Source organism: Apodemus sylvaticus, chromosome 8, assembly GCF_947179515.1.
Source record: "Apodemus sylvaticus chromosome 8, mApoSyl1.1, whole genome shotgun sequence".
Lineage (NCBI taxonomy): Eukaryota > Metazoa > Chordata > Mammalia > Rodentia > Muridae > Apodemus > Apodemus sylvaticus.
Window position 1 is genome coordinate 57,287,828 of NC_067479.1, and position 15,675 is coordinate 57,303,502.

The 15,675-nt window shown below is 41.3% G+C and overlaps 1 protein-coding gene across 3 annotated transcripts in view; it reads left to right on the plus strand.

Annotated features, from left to right (window-relative positions):
• The window catches only part of Ppp3cc (protein phosphatase 3 catalytic subunit gamma), a 68,370-nt gene that overhangs the window by 27,856 nt on the left and 24,839 nt on the right, over positions 1 to 15,675 (plus strand). For all 3 annotated transcript variants that reach the window (XM_052191017.1, XM_052191018.1, XM_052191019.1), the window contains exons 4-6: positions 929 to 1,040; positions 10,132 to 10,277; positions 11,489 to 11,628. In XM_052191017.1, coding sequence (XP_052046977.1) covers positions 929 to 1,040; positions 10,132 to 10,277; positions 11,489 to 11,628 — 398 coding nt within the window. The remainder of the gene's footprint in view (positions 1 to 928; positions 1,041 to 10,131; positions 10,278 to 11,488; positions 11,629 to 15,675) is intronic.

The window sequence follows — 15,675 nt, forward strand, 5'->3', positions numbered from 1 at the left end:
GGGCAGGTGTCAACCCTCTGTGCTGTTTTGTCCTCTTCTCTGTCAGTGACCAGACTACTTCCCTTGCCTGTTCTGCCTGGGTCGCTCCTACTCTAACAGGCTGCCCTCACGGCCGTGCTCTCATAGTCCATCTCCCCCATGGCGACTCCTGCCTTCTCTTCCTCCTCCTTGTTGTGGTTCCTGCCTGAGACCCCAAACCTGGGAACCTTCGATCTGCCCCCTCTCTTCTGTACAGTCCAAGCTGTAGGCATCTTTATTACTAATCAGGGACAACTTCGGGGTAAGTTTTATATGACAAAAGCTGGTATATGCGAGGATCTGCTTAGAGCAGTCAGATCTTGGGGTACAGGGTTTTTAGCATTTGAATATCAGCAGCACCAGACCAACTGCCTTACATGTTTATTCATGTATTCAATTTTATATCCTATTTTGCTGAATTCTTTTATTAAGCTGCTTTTATCAGTGATTTTCATGGGTTTTTTTTTTTTTTAGTTATACAATTATATTTTCTGCTTTTAATTTTTCCTTTATCCATTCTAAAGCCTTTACTTGGTTTCATTTGTCTAGTTATATTTGCTAACACCTTTATTGTAATGCTGCACAGTAACAAATAGTTACTATTTCTGCCTTGTTCCTGGTACTAGTGTTTTTCCATTATAAAATAATGATGCTAATTTTACAACTATAATATGTATGTGGGTAACTTTGCCCAGAGAGTCCTCAATATTTAGATACTTAGGAGAGATTTTTATGAAGGCTATTTATTCTACCAAATTTAAGGATAACGTGCAAAAGCTAGAAGATTACATTTACAACTTGGGGCTTACAGTAACATATGCCATATAGCACATCATCTGAATTTAGATAAAATTTGTCTATGTACTGTCATGGTCGTGAAGAACATTTATCCTCTAATTGTGTCTCCTAGTGTGTGCTGTATCTATGGAGCTTAAAGATTAACCATCCTAGAACATTGTTTCTGCTTCGAGGAAATCATGAATGCAGGCATCTTACAGAGTACTTCACCTTCAAACAGGAATGTGAGTATGCGTCTCTCCACAAGAGTCAGTTATTTCAGGGGCTGCCACACTCAGTTAAGATCATACCTTCAAAATGAAAAACATCAAGCCAGACTTGGTGCCTCTTACCTGTAGCTCAGCTCTCGGGAGGCTGAGGCAGAAGGATCACGACAACTTTGAAGCCAGCTTTGGGCTATAGCGTAAGATACTGTTTAAAAGAAGACGGAGAAGAAGAGTTAAATGCTCTTACATTGCTTATCGAGAGTGAGCTTGTTCAGCACCACACAGCACCATACTCCCACTGTGGTCTCTACTTGACAGGGTTTCATGTGCTTACTGTGTCTAGTAGCTTTACTGACATAGGACAGGCTATAATAGCTGCCTTCCTCCCAGTAGAGCCTGAAAGGAAAGGTCAGAATTATTAAAGGAAATTATAAGCCAGGTTTGATGGGCATGTCTGTGATCCTAGCACTTGAGAGGTAGAGATGAAGGATTAGGAAGCCAAGGCTACCTGGTGAATTCAAGGCCAGTTTGAGCTATATAAAACCCTGTCTCAAAATACAACAAAAGAGACAGGAAGGTCTGTTGCAAGGAAAGGATCTTCAGATCATTCCAGCCCCAGAAACTTCCTGAAATAAACACACCATCAGATAATAACCAGGAAGGGTTTCAAAGTAGATTTACTCTTGGTAGGGATTTAAATTGTTATCAAATATTTGGACAGCAATTTTGAAATAGTTGTGAAGATTTCATTTGTATGTATGACATGTACATTCTCTTTTCTCAGTGTTCTGACTTGTCAGAGATCAGGCAGACTCTGTAGTGCTGCTAAAGCACTGTCAGGAACTTAGTGACTCAACAGGGATCGTGTCACAGCAGAAGTCAGGATTCTCTGGTGGGCTTTGTGCAGCTGGGACCGTGGTGTGTGAGGATTGTATTAGAACCTTCCTCTGGCATTAGAAGTCGTTTGGAGTCCTTTCAACCATGGATTAAAGTCCTTACTTTCCTTCTGCCTCCCATCTTGGGGGGGAGGGGAGGGGTGTCACTCTCAGTTTTTAAAGACTGCTTTCGGGTTTTTGACATATGGCTCTGAAAGGTAGTTCCCAGGGTAGATGTTGGCTTTCTTCTGGCCCAGCCTGGATGAGTCTCTGACTTCCGCAGTCAGCTAGCTGGAGGAGACCTCTGCTCTTTAAAGGTTGGTGTGATCAGTCCAGGTCCATCCAGAAGACGCTTCCCTTTCCATCCAGTGAAGTGTAACAGTGAGAGGCTCATCATAGTCTGAGTTCTACAGACTTGAAAGATTATATAAAATGGAAGCCATTGAAGTCATGTTACAGTTTGTCCAACACAGATGGACAGAAAGAGTAGATATTTGCTTCTTAAGGAAGCTTATTGCGGTGTTAATTATAACAACAAAAATTAGTTAGATGTCAATAAAGTGCCAGTTAAGTACAATACACAAGTATCAGAAAGAGGTGTGGGAGTATAGAAGTTAGAAAACTGTGTGGGATGCTAGGCGGTGGTGGCTCACGCCTGTAATCCCAGCACTCTGGGAGGCAGAGGCAGAGGCAGGCAGATTTCTGAGTTCTAGGCCAGCTTGGTCTACAGAGTGAGTTCCAGGACAGCCAGGGCTATACAGAGAAACCCTGTCACGAAAAAACCAAAAAAAAAAAAAAAAAAAAAAAAAAAAAAAAAAAAAAAAAAAAAAAAAGAAAACTGTGTGGAGTCCCGTCTTTCCTTTTACCTTTATTTATGTGGGCTCTCAAGATTGAACTCAGGTTTTCAGGCTTACACAGCAAGTACTTTAGCTGCTGAGTCATTTTTCTGGCCCCCCAAATATCTTTTAAAGCAATACTAGACCACTATTTAAATATTAAGGGATCTGTACGTGCTCTATGGAGAAATGCTTAGATGTGCTATTAGCTGAGAGAAACAATCAGCTGACTTGCACATTGTGCATGGAAGAAATTGGCACTAGTGTTTACTTCTCATGCTGGGTTAGAGGGTCTTATTTTAATGTTTGAAATATTTGAATTATTTTTTGCCACTATTTTGTACTACTTCTGTAATTTTTCAAGCTACTAACTTAAAAATGATGCAGTTGCAAACCAAATTTAAATGGTTCTTCTCTTTCTTTCTTTCTTTCTTTCTTTCTTTCTTTCTTTCTTTCTTTCTTTCTTTCTTTCTCTTTCTTTCTTTCTTTTTTTGTTGTTGTTTTTCTTTTTTTCATGACAGTATTTCTCTGTGTAGTCATGGCTATCCTGGAACTCAAGCTGTAGATCAGGCTGGCCTCAACCTCAGAGATCTGCCTGCTTCTTCCTCTGCCTCTGCCTCCTGAGTACTGGGATTGAAGGCATGGGCCACCACTGCTTGGCTTAAATGAATATTTTCTAACATTTATTTTTTTATTTTGTGTATGTGCGTGAGGAGCATGCCATGGCTTATGTGGAAGTCACAGAGTTGATTTTCTCCCTTCCACCATGTGGGTCCTGAGGATTAAATTTAGGTTTGAGCTCAGCAACAAGAACTGTGTCCCACCGAGCCATGTCTCTGGCCCACACATAGGTTTCTGAAGCTCTCCTGGTAATCCAGCTGTGTACAGCTGGTTAAGAAGGACTGCAGGGCAAGGAGATGCCAAGCACTTGCCCCTGCATCTGACATCTGAGCAGTCCCGGGAAGCAAAGATCTGATTCCTGACAGCTGTTGTCTGCCTCCCACATTTGTGACATTATATGTGTGTGAGCACAGACACACAAGATGTGAAAGAAAAAAAGCATGACTGTGCCAGTGTCTTTGACTCTCAACTCTGACTATTTGAAGAAGTACTTTACGATTTCTCTAACATATACTTGTTTTGCCTTAAAAATTAAATAATATATATAAAACAGGCAACAAAGGGCCTAGGGTCTGCTTGATGGAAGACAGCTACGTGCACTTAGAATTAAGTGAGCAGCAAGGACACGGCCTGCACATGCCTGCTGTGAGTGAAGTGGGTGTGCTGCTTGCATGCTACCAGAGGGTCCTCTGCCTTGCCCTGGCTATGCTCAGCTCACTGGTTCAGGCTTATTTGGCTTGGTTTTTAAGGGACATTTACTGTAGTTTCTCCTCCTGTTCTCCCTTTTAAGCAACTGTTTCTGTTTGTTCTTTTATGGGCTTGGTGCTGGAGAGTGAAACAGACTTTGTTTGTGATCAGTGTAATTGGTTCTGAGTATTTTTAGAAGATAGAACAATAGGCTCAGGAAATGCTTTTAAGTTTCTTATTTTGCTCAGAATTCCTCACCTCAGGTCTTTTGTCTGCTGGCTTTTAGTGTGCTTCTAGCTGTACTCCAGCCCAGTCACTCTGTCTGCTGACACACTAAAGTACAAATATAAAATGTTATTCCTATATGAGGAAAGAGTGTGTGTGTATATGTGTGTGTGTGTGTGTGTGTGTGTGTGTGTGTTCTCTGATTCTCTGATAAGCTGATCTGGTCTTTAGGCTGCTGTGGCTTTTAGCACCATATAATTACTGCTAAGTGACGCTCAATTGCAGAGTGTGCAGCTGCAGGCTTTTAAGGAGTGTGGTTTTCTTGTCTCATATCAGTTTGGTTTTGGTTTTGATTTTGTTTGAAACAGCCCTATTTTTACTTTTTGCTTTAACAAAGAGCCTGAGTTCCCCAGGTTGGCCTTGAATTTTGGGCCCCCTCTTAGCTCCTACATAGCTGGGATCACAGGCTGATGTCACCAGGATCACCAGGCCTGTATTGCATTCATTCTTACTTATACCAAGAGATTTATTTTTCAATTTCCCTTGTTTCTCTAAAGCACAAGAAAGTTTGAATAACAAAAAAAGAATAATTGATGTCTTTTGGGAGGGATGTTTTTAAGACAGGGGCTTGTTAGACTCCCCTGGCTGGCCTTGGTACCTCTGTACCTCCTGCTGGCCTCACACAATGAACTGGGGTCCCAGCTTCATCCTCCTGAGACTGCAGTAGGTGTTACAGGGCCTGGCTGACAGTTAATTTTTTACATGCTGTCTTTTATTGTTGTGTACTTGGAAAGCAAGAAGTGTAGTGAGCACCTTGACCCCATCTCATAGATTTGGGTCCAGATTTCTCAAGAGGATTAGTTTCTTGTTTCCCAAACTTCTTTTTGATAGTTTACTGACAAGTTCCAGAAACTCTTGTAATTTTCTAAAGAAAACAGTACTGTTTGAGCAAATTTTTAAAGAATATTGTTCATTACATTATTTAGAGTGGCAGTTTGGTGTGGTTAGATTATGTCATATCCTTAAAGTCAGGTGCTGCATAGTTTGTTCTCTTTTTAATTACTAAGTTGTTCTCATAAGAAAGACAGAATTTTACCTTATCCTTCAGGATTTCTCAGCTAGGTTAGAGAATTAAGTTGGTTTGCGAAGGCCAGTACTATTAGTCCCAACCCAGGAGACAGTGGACCTGGGAGCTTTGGGGCCAGAGAGAGAGAGAGGAGAGACAAAAACAGAGGGGAAATCTTTAGTGAATGCAAATAAGAATTAAGAAAACATATGCTCGCTGGTCTGTGGTGGCGCACGCCTGTAATCCCAGCACTCTGGGAGGCAGAGGCAGGCGGATTTCTGAGTTCAAGGCCAGCCTGGACTACAGAGTGAGCTCCAGGACAGCCAGGGCCACACAGAGAAACCCTGTCTCGATAAAACCAGATCCAAAAAAAAAAAAAAAAAAAAGAAAAGAAAAGAAAACATATGCTCAATGGCTAGGTTATAGTTTCTTATATATGATGCCGATACCCAAAACTTCCTCGAATTCTTTTGCAATTTTGTTTTATTGCTGGCCGTGGGTGGGCGATGCTTGCCTATAATCCCAGTACGTGGGAGATGAGTTAAGGTCAGATTGGACTATATGAAACCTTCTTTTAATAACATTTTCTTCCATTCTGTTGTATTATTGGCAAGGGTTAAACCCTATATAAATGTCTATAAATATAGACATTAATTTTTCATGAAAATAAAGCTCTTGCATCAGTTAATTTGACCTTTTGGAATTGTGTATTTTAGTATTTAAATTCTGTTTAATTTAAACTTAAAGATAGTGGTGGGCACAGTGGCACACGCCAGTGATCCCAGCATTCTGGAGGCTGCTAGTTCAAGGCCAGTCTGAGCTTCATAGCAAGATCCCATGTTGAAAATTCACACAGTGAGGGTATAAACATTTGGTAGAGCACTTGCCCAGCATTCTCAAGGCCTGGGGTCCCAGTCCCCACACTGTGATTAGGAAGAGTCAGAGGGCAGTTAAGAATGTGAACGTGTTTGAGCTCTGCCACTGAGAAGCTTGTAGTTCTGGGGACTGGGCCCTTTCTGTAATTATGTTTATATTAATGTGTGTGCTTATATGTCTGTCTGTGTACCACACACATGCATGCTGCTCTCAGAGGCCAGACAAGGGCATCTAATACCCTGGAACTGCAGTTACATAGCACTGTGATTCACCGTGTGGGTAGGTGCTGGGAACTGAGTCCGGGTCCTCTGGAAGAGCCATGAGTGCTCTTCCTGCTGAGCCATCTCTCCAGCCCCAATGCTCCTTCATTCTTACATGACAGAAACATGTCTGTCTGGATGTCTAGTCATTACAATTTCTTCCCTACAGCCATGCCTTCTTGTTGAATTTCATTTTAACCCCTGGGTCCCTCATTTGTTTGTCACTTGTTGGGTGCTATGTAAGATTAGACCTAAGTTTATTTTTTTTGAAATGGCATCTAACCCTAGAGCTGTTTCATTAACCTAGAGTTAAAGACAGTTATGACAGTTGTGAGCTGTCGTAGGGGTTTTGAGGATTGAACTCTGGTTCTATGGTAAAGCAGACAGTGCTCTTAACAGCTGAATTACCTCTCCAGTTGCCTTCCTCATCTTTTAAATGAACATAGGAATGTACCTACCTCATAGGGATTCTGTGAAATGATCAGTTAACACATAGTTAAACCAGTGTGTGCCAGGTATGCATTCACTTCTATCCTCACAGCATCGTGACTTACAAGGATTATCATTCCATTATACAGTTGTGAAAACACATGGAGTGGGAGCATTTGCCCAGGATTCCAAGCTAGAAAGCTAACAATCTAAGGACCAAACTAAGAGAGTTAGGTTACAGGTCATTTATCTGACCACTGAGCCAGCTCAGGCATTTAGCTCACCTATGTATACTGTGGCCACTCTACATATGCGTTCTTGCTATACACTTAGAGATATGTACTTATCAGAGACAATTAGGAACAATATGGTGAAATAGGACCATAGTTAGTTACTGTGTCCAGTCTAGTCTCTCGGGGGAGGTGACAGGGCTGCCTGTTTGCTCACATACCGATGTACCGTGGATTTCTTTTCACCTGATTTGGCTTTTGTCCTCCTGTTTTGGTTTACAGAATGGCTCGGTACTCTGTGCATACTTGCTGTCTCTCCCCAGATCTGGCATCTGTTTGGAAGTAAGCTAAGGACTTTTTCTGAGTCATTGTTAGGATGAAAGGCACACTAGATGGTGGCATGGGCCATGAAGTAGAATGCCACATAGACTCTTAATTTCAAGGTTAGGACTCTTATAAAGGAATTTCTATTGACATTGGTAACAAGGGTGATTCTACCTTTGGGTTTTTAGGAGGAAACATCTAACACTGACTATATATTAAAGATTTTTTGTTTGCTTTTATTTTGAACAGATGTTATACTCACAACTGGATCTACTTTTGAAATAGCAAAGTGAGGCTGTTACTGTAAGGAAGTGCAACTCTGCATGAGCTCATGTCAAAGTTACATATGCTATTAAATACACGGTCTTAACTGCCTCTGCCAGTGTGAAAAGGGCCCACAGATTCCATTAAACCCAAACCCCAGTCCCTCAGTATCAGCCACAAAGAGAAGGTCTGGATTGTCAAGCGTGGGACGCCTTCTCACCTTTGTTTATACTTTCCTTTGTTTGTTTGTTTGTTGGCAATGGTGTTTTTTTTTTTTTCTGTGTAGCCATAGCTATCCCAGAACTCACTTTGTAGACCAGGCTGGCCTCAAACTCACCTGCCTCTGCATCTGAGTGCTGGGATTAAAGGTGTGTGTCACCATGCATGGCTCCAGTTTACAGTTTCCTTTAGGGACCTCTAGTCTTCCCCACAGCCTGGATCCTGCACTTGGTCCACATTAAGATTCGTTAGCTTTCACTTTATTCCCTAAAGCCAATACCAGGCTTTGACTCTGCAGTGTGCTTCTCCCTAGAAGTTCACAGAGTATAAGAAGAGAACAAACACAATCACTACTATCAAGATAATAGTTTGCTGGCGACAGCTCTGCTCCCTTGTAGGTGGCCTAATCTTCACAGGGTCTTGGAAGAGAAGGAATTCACTAGACTGTAGGGTTGCCTGCATGTCTACTGTCTAGTTTTCTCTACAGCATTCACTCTAAAGGCCCAACTTGACTTTGGAACCCAAGGCCAACTGTGTCATCAGGTTTTTTTATTACTCTAACAAAAGACCTGAAGCTGGGAACCTTATAAAGAAAAGAGCTTTGTTTAGCTTATAGTTTTGGAGGTTTCAGGGTATGGTACCAGCATTGATTTTGAGCTGATGAGGACTTCATGACTTCATGTTGGGAGAATACATGAGAGAGAGAGAGAGAGAGAGAGAGAGAGAGAGAGAGAGAGAGAGAGAAGAGAGAGAGAGAACAAATGAGCACACACAGGCCAAAGATTAGAGAAGAGCCCTCATGGAAGAACTGCTGAGGGTCTCATAACATCTCTTCCTTCTGAGGGCAGAGCCCCCAGTGACCGCCCACTAGGTGCCACCTGTTAAGGTTTCTCTTCTTAAAGGTTCTACACTATCTGGTAACATCCCACACTGAAACCTACACATCCCTTGAGAGATACATTCAATTCATAACCACACCATAACACCAAGAAGGAAAATGCTTTCTTTAAAACAAAACAAAACACCCCAAAACCCCATCTTTAGAGTTCTTACCTTTTACTTCATGTCTTTTTTTCCCTGGAGAATTGTGGCAAAGCTACAATCTGCCCACTTGGGAGTGTTTCCTTATACCATAGTTCCAACTTGACAACCACATCAAAATATAAAATGCAGGAGCTGGAGACATGGCTCAGAGGTTAAGAGAACTGGAGTCCCTAGAACAGGATTGAAGGAGAATTGTAAGCTGCTGTATTCGGGGACACCTACGTTAAGTTCCCAGCACCCATATCACACTGGGTGCCTCCCAAATGTCTGTCACTCCCCGTCCAGGGGCTCTAGTGCTGCCTCTGGCCTCTGAGGGCACTGCACATACATAGTGCATATAACTTAGGTAGGCATACATACATACACAAATAAAAAAATAAATTCAAAAATGCAAAGCAGTGTTTACATACACTAGAGTAGTAATAATTTATTTACACATTTTTTTTAATGAGCCGAAAAGTAAGGGCTGGAGAAATGACAGTGGCTAAGAGCTGCTCTTGCAGAGAGGACCCAGGTTCAGTTCCTAGCACCCACATGACAGCTCACAACTCTTCTGAACTCCAGTTCCAGGGAATCCTGTGCTCTTCTGGCTAACTCGCCAGGCATGTGCTCAGTGCATGAATATACACGCAGGCAAAATACTCATATACATAAAGATAATAAATCTCTTTTAAAAACAGAAAAAAATGAAAAAAAAGGTTTTTGATACGGAAATAGTTTTCAGTTCTGTGGAGACAGTTCCACAAGGGGTAGGGTTGGGATATGCTCTGCCTTAGAAGCCCCAGGGATCACCAAAGCAGCATTGTTCATAAATGCTTTAGTAGCAGAATTTGAGGATCCTAAAAGCACCCTCAGGAGCCTAAGCCACAACCTTCCTCCAGGTAAATGATGCTAACTAGTAAGAAGACATGGGTGGCCAGCTGCCTTATGAAGTTTCCAGGGCAACAGAGCTAGAAAGTTAACCTAAGGTCACACTTATCTTTAGAAAGGGAAGGTTGCTCGGCTAGCCCTGTGTGCAACTCTAAAAGGACATCTTCTCTGGGACAGGGTCTTCAGACTTGATGTAACCAGTAGCTTCTGAGCTGGTCTCACCGGGTTAGTCCGTCTCTTCAGAATGGCACTGTTCACCCCTGACTTTGTCCTCTTTGGGTAGGTCGGATCAAGTACTCAGAACTGGTGTACGACGCGTGCATGCACACTTTCGACTGTCTGCCTCTTGCTGCCCTCCTAAACCAGCAGTTTCTCTGTGTACATGGAGGCATGTCTCCTGAAATCACTTCTTTAGAGGACATTAGGAAAGTAAGTAACCTTTTACTATTTTCATAGAGTATACTGTTACATTTTTTGTTCTTTATCCCAGCCAATGAATATCTATATAACATATAGTGATTGCTGAGGTTAAATGAAAATACAGTCAGAGTTAGAAAAACAGAACTGACTGGTGCTCTTGCCATTGTCAGAGAGCTGTTACTAACGCTGGGAAAATCATAGTCCTTTTTTCTCTTTTTAAAAATTAAAGTCTCTGTTTGGTACAGAGACTCTGTTTTTTTGTTTTGTTTTGTTTTTTGAAACAGGGTTTCTCTCTGTAGCTCTGGCTGTCCTGGAATTCACTCTATAGACTAGTTGGATGGCCTTGAACTCTGAGAGATCTACCTGCCTCTGCCTCTGAGTACTAGGATTAAAAGTATGCACCACCACCGCTTGGCCTTAAAATTAAATCTTAATATCTAAAAGCATTCTATTCTTATAGTATAACTCTGAAACTTTAAAAAACATATTTGTATATTTTAAACAAGGTTTCTCTGCAAATCCCTGGCTAGTCTTGAACTCAAGACAGTTCTGCCTCATCCACTAAAATGGTTTCATTGTTGGATTGTGCCACCATGCCCAGCTTTAAAACTTTAAATTATGTTCCACTGTAGTAAAAAGCTCCCCTCTCAGCAGAAGCCCTCTTCTTGACTCTCAGATGTTCTGGTGTGTTCAAAAACAATTATTTGTATTCTTTGATTTTTGTGTGTGTGCGTTTTTTTTTTTTAATTAAAGCAGCAGTAACTAAAAAAGAAAGTTAATGACAAATATTAAAATGTCACTACTGCATAGAATGGAAAGAATAAAAGGCCATTTACAAATGAGACCATCTCCATTGGATTGAAGTGAGCGGTATACAGGATGCCTGCCGGGCTCACTTTCCTGTAGCTTCTGCTTCCCATAGAGAACTAGAGCTAACTTTAGTCTTCAGAATGTTTGGTGGTGGCTGGTTTCATGTTCGAGTTAAATGAATGCTGCACTGGATTAGCGTGAAGGAGAGGCCCTTTTCTATAGGAACAGAGATAAGATACTTGTACACATTTATTGCTGAACTCTCATTTTTTCAAGGAGCCATCTGTGGGGCTCACTGCCTCATCTGCAGTGCTTTTCTGTAGTGAGAAGGGGACTTTTGATCTGCTGCTTCCAAAAGCCTTTTACTTTCCTGATTTTTTTCTCTTCTTTGGCCCTTGTATGTCTTCTAGTTAGATAGGTTTGCTGAGCCTCCTGCTTTTGGGCCAGTGTGTGACCTGCTTTGGTCTGATCCCTTAGAGGATTATGGCAGTGAGAAGACGCTGGAGCACTATACCCACAACACAGTACGCGGCTGCTCCTACTTCTTCAGGTAAGCTGAGAAATCAGTGAAACAAATTGGGGTTGATTTCAGTTTTTAAGTTTTTCATTAATTACATATGTGTCTGTGCATATGAGTGCAGGTGCACACAGAGAGGCTAGAGACATAAGATCCTCTGGAGCCGGAAACATAGGTGGTTGTGACTCACCAGTGTGGGTGCTGGGAACTGAACGTGGGTCCTCTACAAGAAGAGCAATGTTCCAGCCCACTGTGATCCATTTAATGGAATTATTCTTTTTTAAATAAAAAAACTTTTTTCTGTGTGAATGTGGTATCAGCATGTCTCTGTACTGAGTGTGTGCCTAGTGCCCTCTTCAGCTAGAGGAGGGTGTTATATCCACCAGAGCTGGGATTATGGCGCCACCGTGTGGTGCTGGGAATTGAACTGGGGTCCTCTATAAGAGGACTAAGTGTTCTTGACCACTGAACCATCTCTCAGACCCTGGTTTTATGAAATTAATCTTGCCACCACTCCTGGTTTTGTGAAATTTTTAATGGCTTAGGTCTCAAACATGTAGTAGAGATGTCTTCATTCTCTGTGCTCTTGTTTCCCTTTTTTCTCTCTCCTCTTTCCTTCTCCCCTTCCTTTCATTTTGGTGTTGGAGCACAAACCCAGGACCTTACACATCCTGGGCAATTCCTTAATAGCAGAAAAGTCTTAATATGTTCTTAGACATGAGATCATAAGACGTACAGATTAGCGAACACAGTTGAAACCTCTCCTAATATCTCATTGTTATAAGCTCTAAATGGCTGGGCGGTGGTGGTGCACGCCTGTAATCCCAGAACTCTGGGAGGCAGAGGCAGGCGGATTTCTGAGTTCGAGGCCAGCCTGGTCTACAGAGTGAGTTCCAGGATAGCCACAGTTATACAGAAAAATCCTGTCTTGAAAAAAAAAAAACAAATCCAAAAACAAAACAAAACAAAAACAACCCCCCCAAAAAACAAAAAAAAAAAAAAAAAAAAACAAAAAAACCCAACCAACCCAAAACAAAAACAACCAAAAAAACACCCCAAAAAACCCAAAACATTTGTTTCTAGATATCATCTAGATACTTCCTAAAGATCTGATTTATTTATTTATTTAAAGATTTTATTTATTTTATATATATATGATGAGTACACTGTAGCTGTTTTCAGACACACTAGAAGAGGGCATTGGATCCCATTACAGATGGTTGTGAGCCACCCTGTGGTTGCTGGGAATTGAACTCAGGACCTCTGGAAGAGCAGTCAGTGCTCTTAATCACTGAGCCATCTCTCCAGCCCCTTATTTTTATGTGGGTAGGTACTTTGCCTGTGTGTGTGTGTGTGTGTGTGTGTGTGTGTGTGTGTATGTGTGTGTGTGTGTGTGTGTAAACTACATGTGTGCCTGATGCTTGTGGAGACCAAAAGTGGACATCGGATTCCTTGAAACTGGGAGTTATGGATGATTATGAACCATCTGCAGGATCTGCAAACCAAACCTGGGTCCTCTGCAAGAACAGGAAGTACTCTTTAGCACTGAGCATGTCTCTGATCCCTTCTCCTCCTCCCCCCCCCTATATATTTGTATATAAAATTTCCATTAAGAAAAAAACTAGATGCTGAGTAGGCATGGTGGACACCTTTAATCCCAGTATTTGAGAAACAGAGGCAGGCTGCTCAATGTGAGTCCAAGGCCAGCCTCTTCTACATAGTGGGTGCCAAACCAGCCAGGCCGACTCTCTTAGGGTTACTGTTGCTGTGACAAAACACTATGACTGAAAAGCAAGTTGGGGAGGAAAAGGGTTCATTGGCTTATCCAGATCACAGTCCATCATTGGAGGAAGTCTACAGAGAAACTGGACCAGGCTGGAACCTGGAGGCGGCTGGTGGAGCAGCCATGGGGCCGCTGCTTACTGGCTTGCTCCCAGCTTTTGGAACTTCTGCAATTGACAAAAAAAACAAAAAACAAAAACAACAAACAAACAAAACCCAGAGCACTGATTTAAGCCTAGGACTTTTCCTGGAAGTCATTGTCCTAAAGCTCACATGTGAGCTCTTGGTATGATTTACCAAGCAAAAAAAAAAAAAAAAAAAAAAAAGAGTAGAGAAAATAGAGACATTTGAAATCTAAACTAATTTTAACTCCAGTGTTTTATCATGACAAATAATACATTTATTTAGTTCTTTAAAAACCTCGCTAATTGGTTAAGATAATACAGTAATTAAATGATACATATGTATAAAAGAAGCCTTAATTTGCCTCTAAATTTTTTAAAAATAATCATTTTAAATTCTGCTCTGCCGTCTATCTTTCTAGTGATTTATTTACTGAAACAATTTAACTTTTCCCTCGTATGACGTTGCTTAAGGACTTAGCATTACTGGCCGAATGTCATTGGTTGCAGTTCCTGTGGTTACCTGCCAACATCTCTTACAACACAGGTCTTCCACCCAGAAATCCTCCTCCTAACACTTGGCCTGCAGCTCTCCCCATACTCACCTGAGTTCACTGCAGCCCAGCCGGTCCTCAGAGCTCTTGCAACACCCATGGTCACACTTAGCAGAACAGGCGCCTGAGCCAGCCCAAACTCGGGCTTGCAGCCATTGTGTTCGAAGTCACGTGCTGACTTTTGTTTTTAGTCTTTTTTCTTTTTTGTTTTATGTGTAGGAGTGTTTTGCTCACGTGTATGTTTCGGTACCATGTGCCTTCCTGGTATCCATGGAGACCAGAAGAGAGCATCAGACCCCCTGGAACTGGAATTATGGATGTCGGTGCTAAGAACCAACCCCAGATCTTCCACAAAAGCAGCAACTGCTCTTAATCTCTGAGCCATCCCCAAGCCCAGTCTTGCAGTTTTGTTTCTGTTTTTGCACTTTTTTTTATCAGCAGTCTTTTTCAGTGTTGATAATGGTATCAAGCAAATCCAGTGTCCGTGAGCACAAGCAGGCTGTAATGTAACTTATAGATTTGTCAAGAGTGAGTTGTGTTCCTGGCCATGAGTTCTGCGTTAATGATTCAGTTAATACATTTACATAAAATGTCATTATAGAGGAAAACATCTGAAACACTTAAGTGGTTGATGGAAATATGACCAGAGGCTCCTAGGAATCTTAAACCACACACAAAACCTAGGAACAATGTCTCATGGCATGAATTCTTGGTTGTGGGCTTTACCAGGATTCCACTGCACTGCCTCCTACCTCATTCCTAGGGCCTTCTCAAAACTGCTTCAGTCTATGAATGGCTGATAAATCATTCATTGTTCCTATGCCGGTCAAGAGGAGACTTCCTGTTCTGAAATCATGATAATGTCATATACAGGTGATCTTAAAATTATACATTTTATAAATAATTTTATATATAAATAAGTTTATATATAAAATAAACTTATACAGTTTTCCATTGAGCACAGTGCTCCCATGCATCCCAGGCTGGCCTCAGACTTACTGTGTAGGGAATACAGCCTGGAACATCTGATTCTTCTGTCTTCGCCTCCCAAGTCCTGGGCTTACATGTGCAGTATTCCTAGAATAAAGTATACCGGGCTTGAACCCAGGAATCTGTATGCTACACAAGCAGTATTCCAGCTCAGTTATATCCCAAGTCAAGAAAAATACTTTTTAAAAGATAAGTAAGTAACAGCTACAAACTCTCGTGATAATTTTTTATTCTCTAGTTCTTCCTGTTTGTCATCCAGAAAAGTTTTTTTAAAAAGACCATTTTAGGTGTATATGTAGATATCATTAGAGTATGGTGGTCTATAATATTTATATCTACTCCTGAGATAACCGTGCATAGTATTACTTTGCTATTGATATTACATACAAAGTTATAAGTAGATTCTTTTAATTTTTTTTAAAGGTTTGATGATTTAAGAAAACCATGCACCAATTTTGTAGCACTTGCTGTATACTCATACATGCAGACATGAAGTTGGGATACATTTTCATATCAAAATACCAAAAGAAAACTTGATTCTGATATTAGTGTTAAGGTAAAATAAATTAAAAGATGGAGAAACTGTTTCTATTCTAAGGAGTCTTCAGGTTTGATAGTAGTGTGAAATAGAA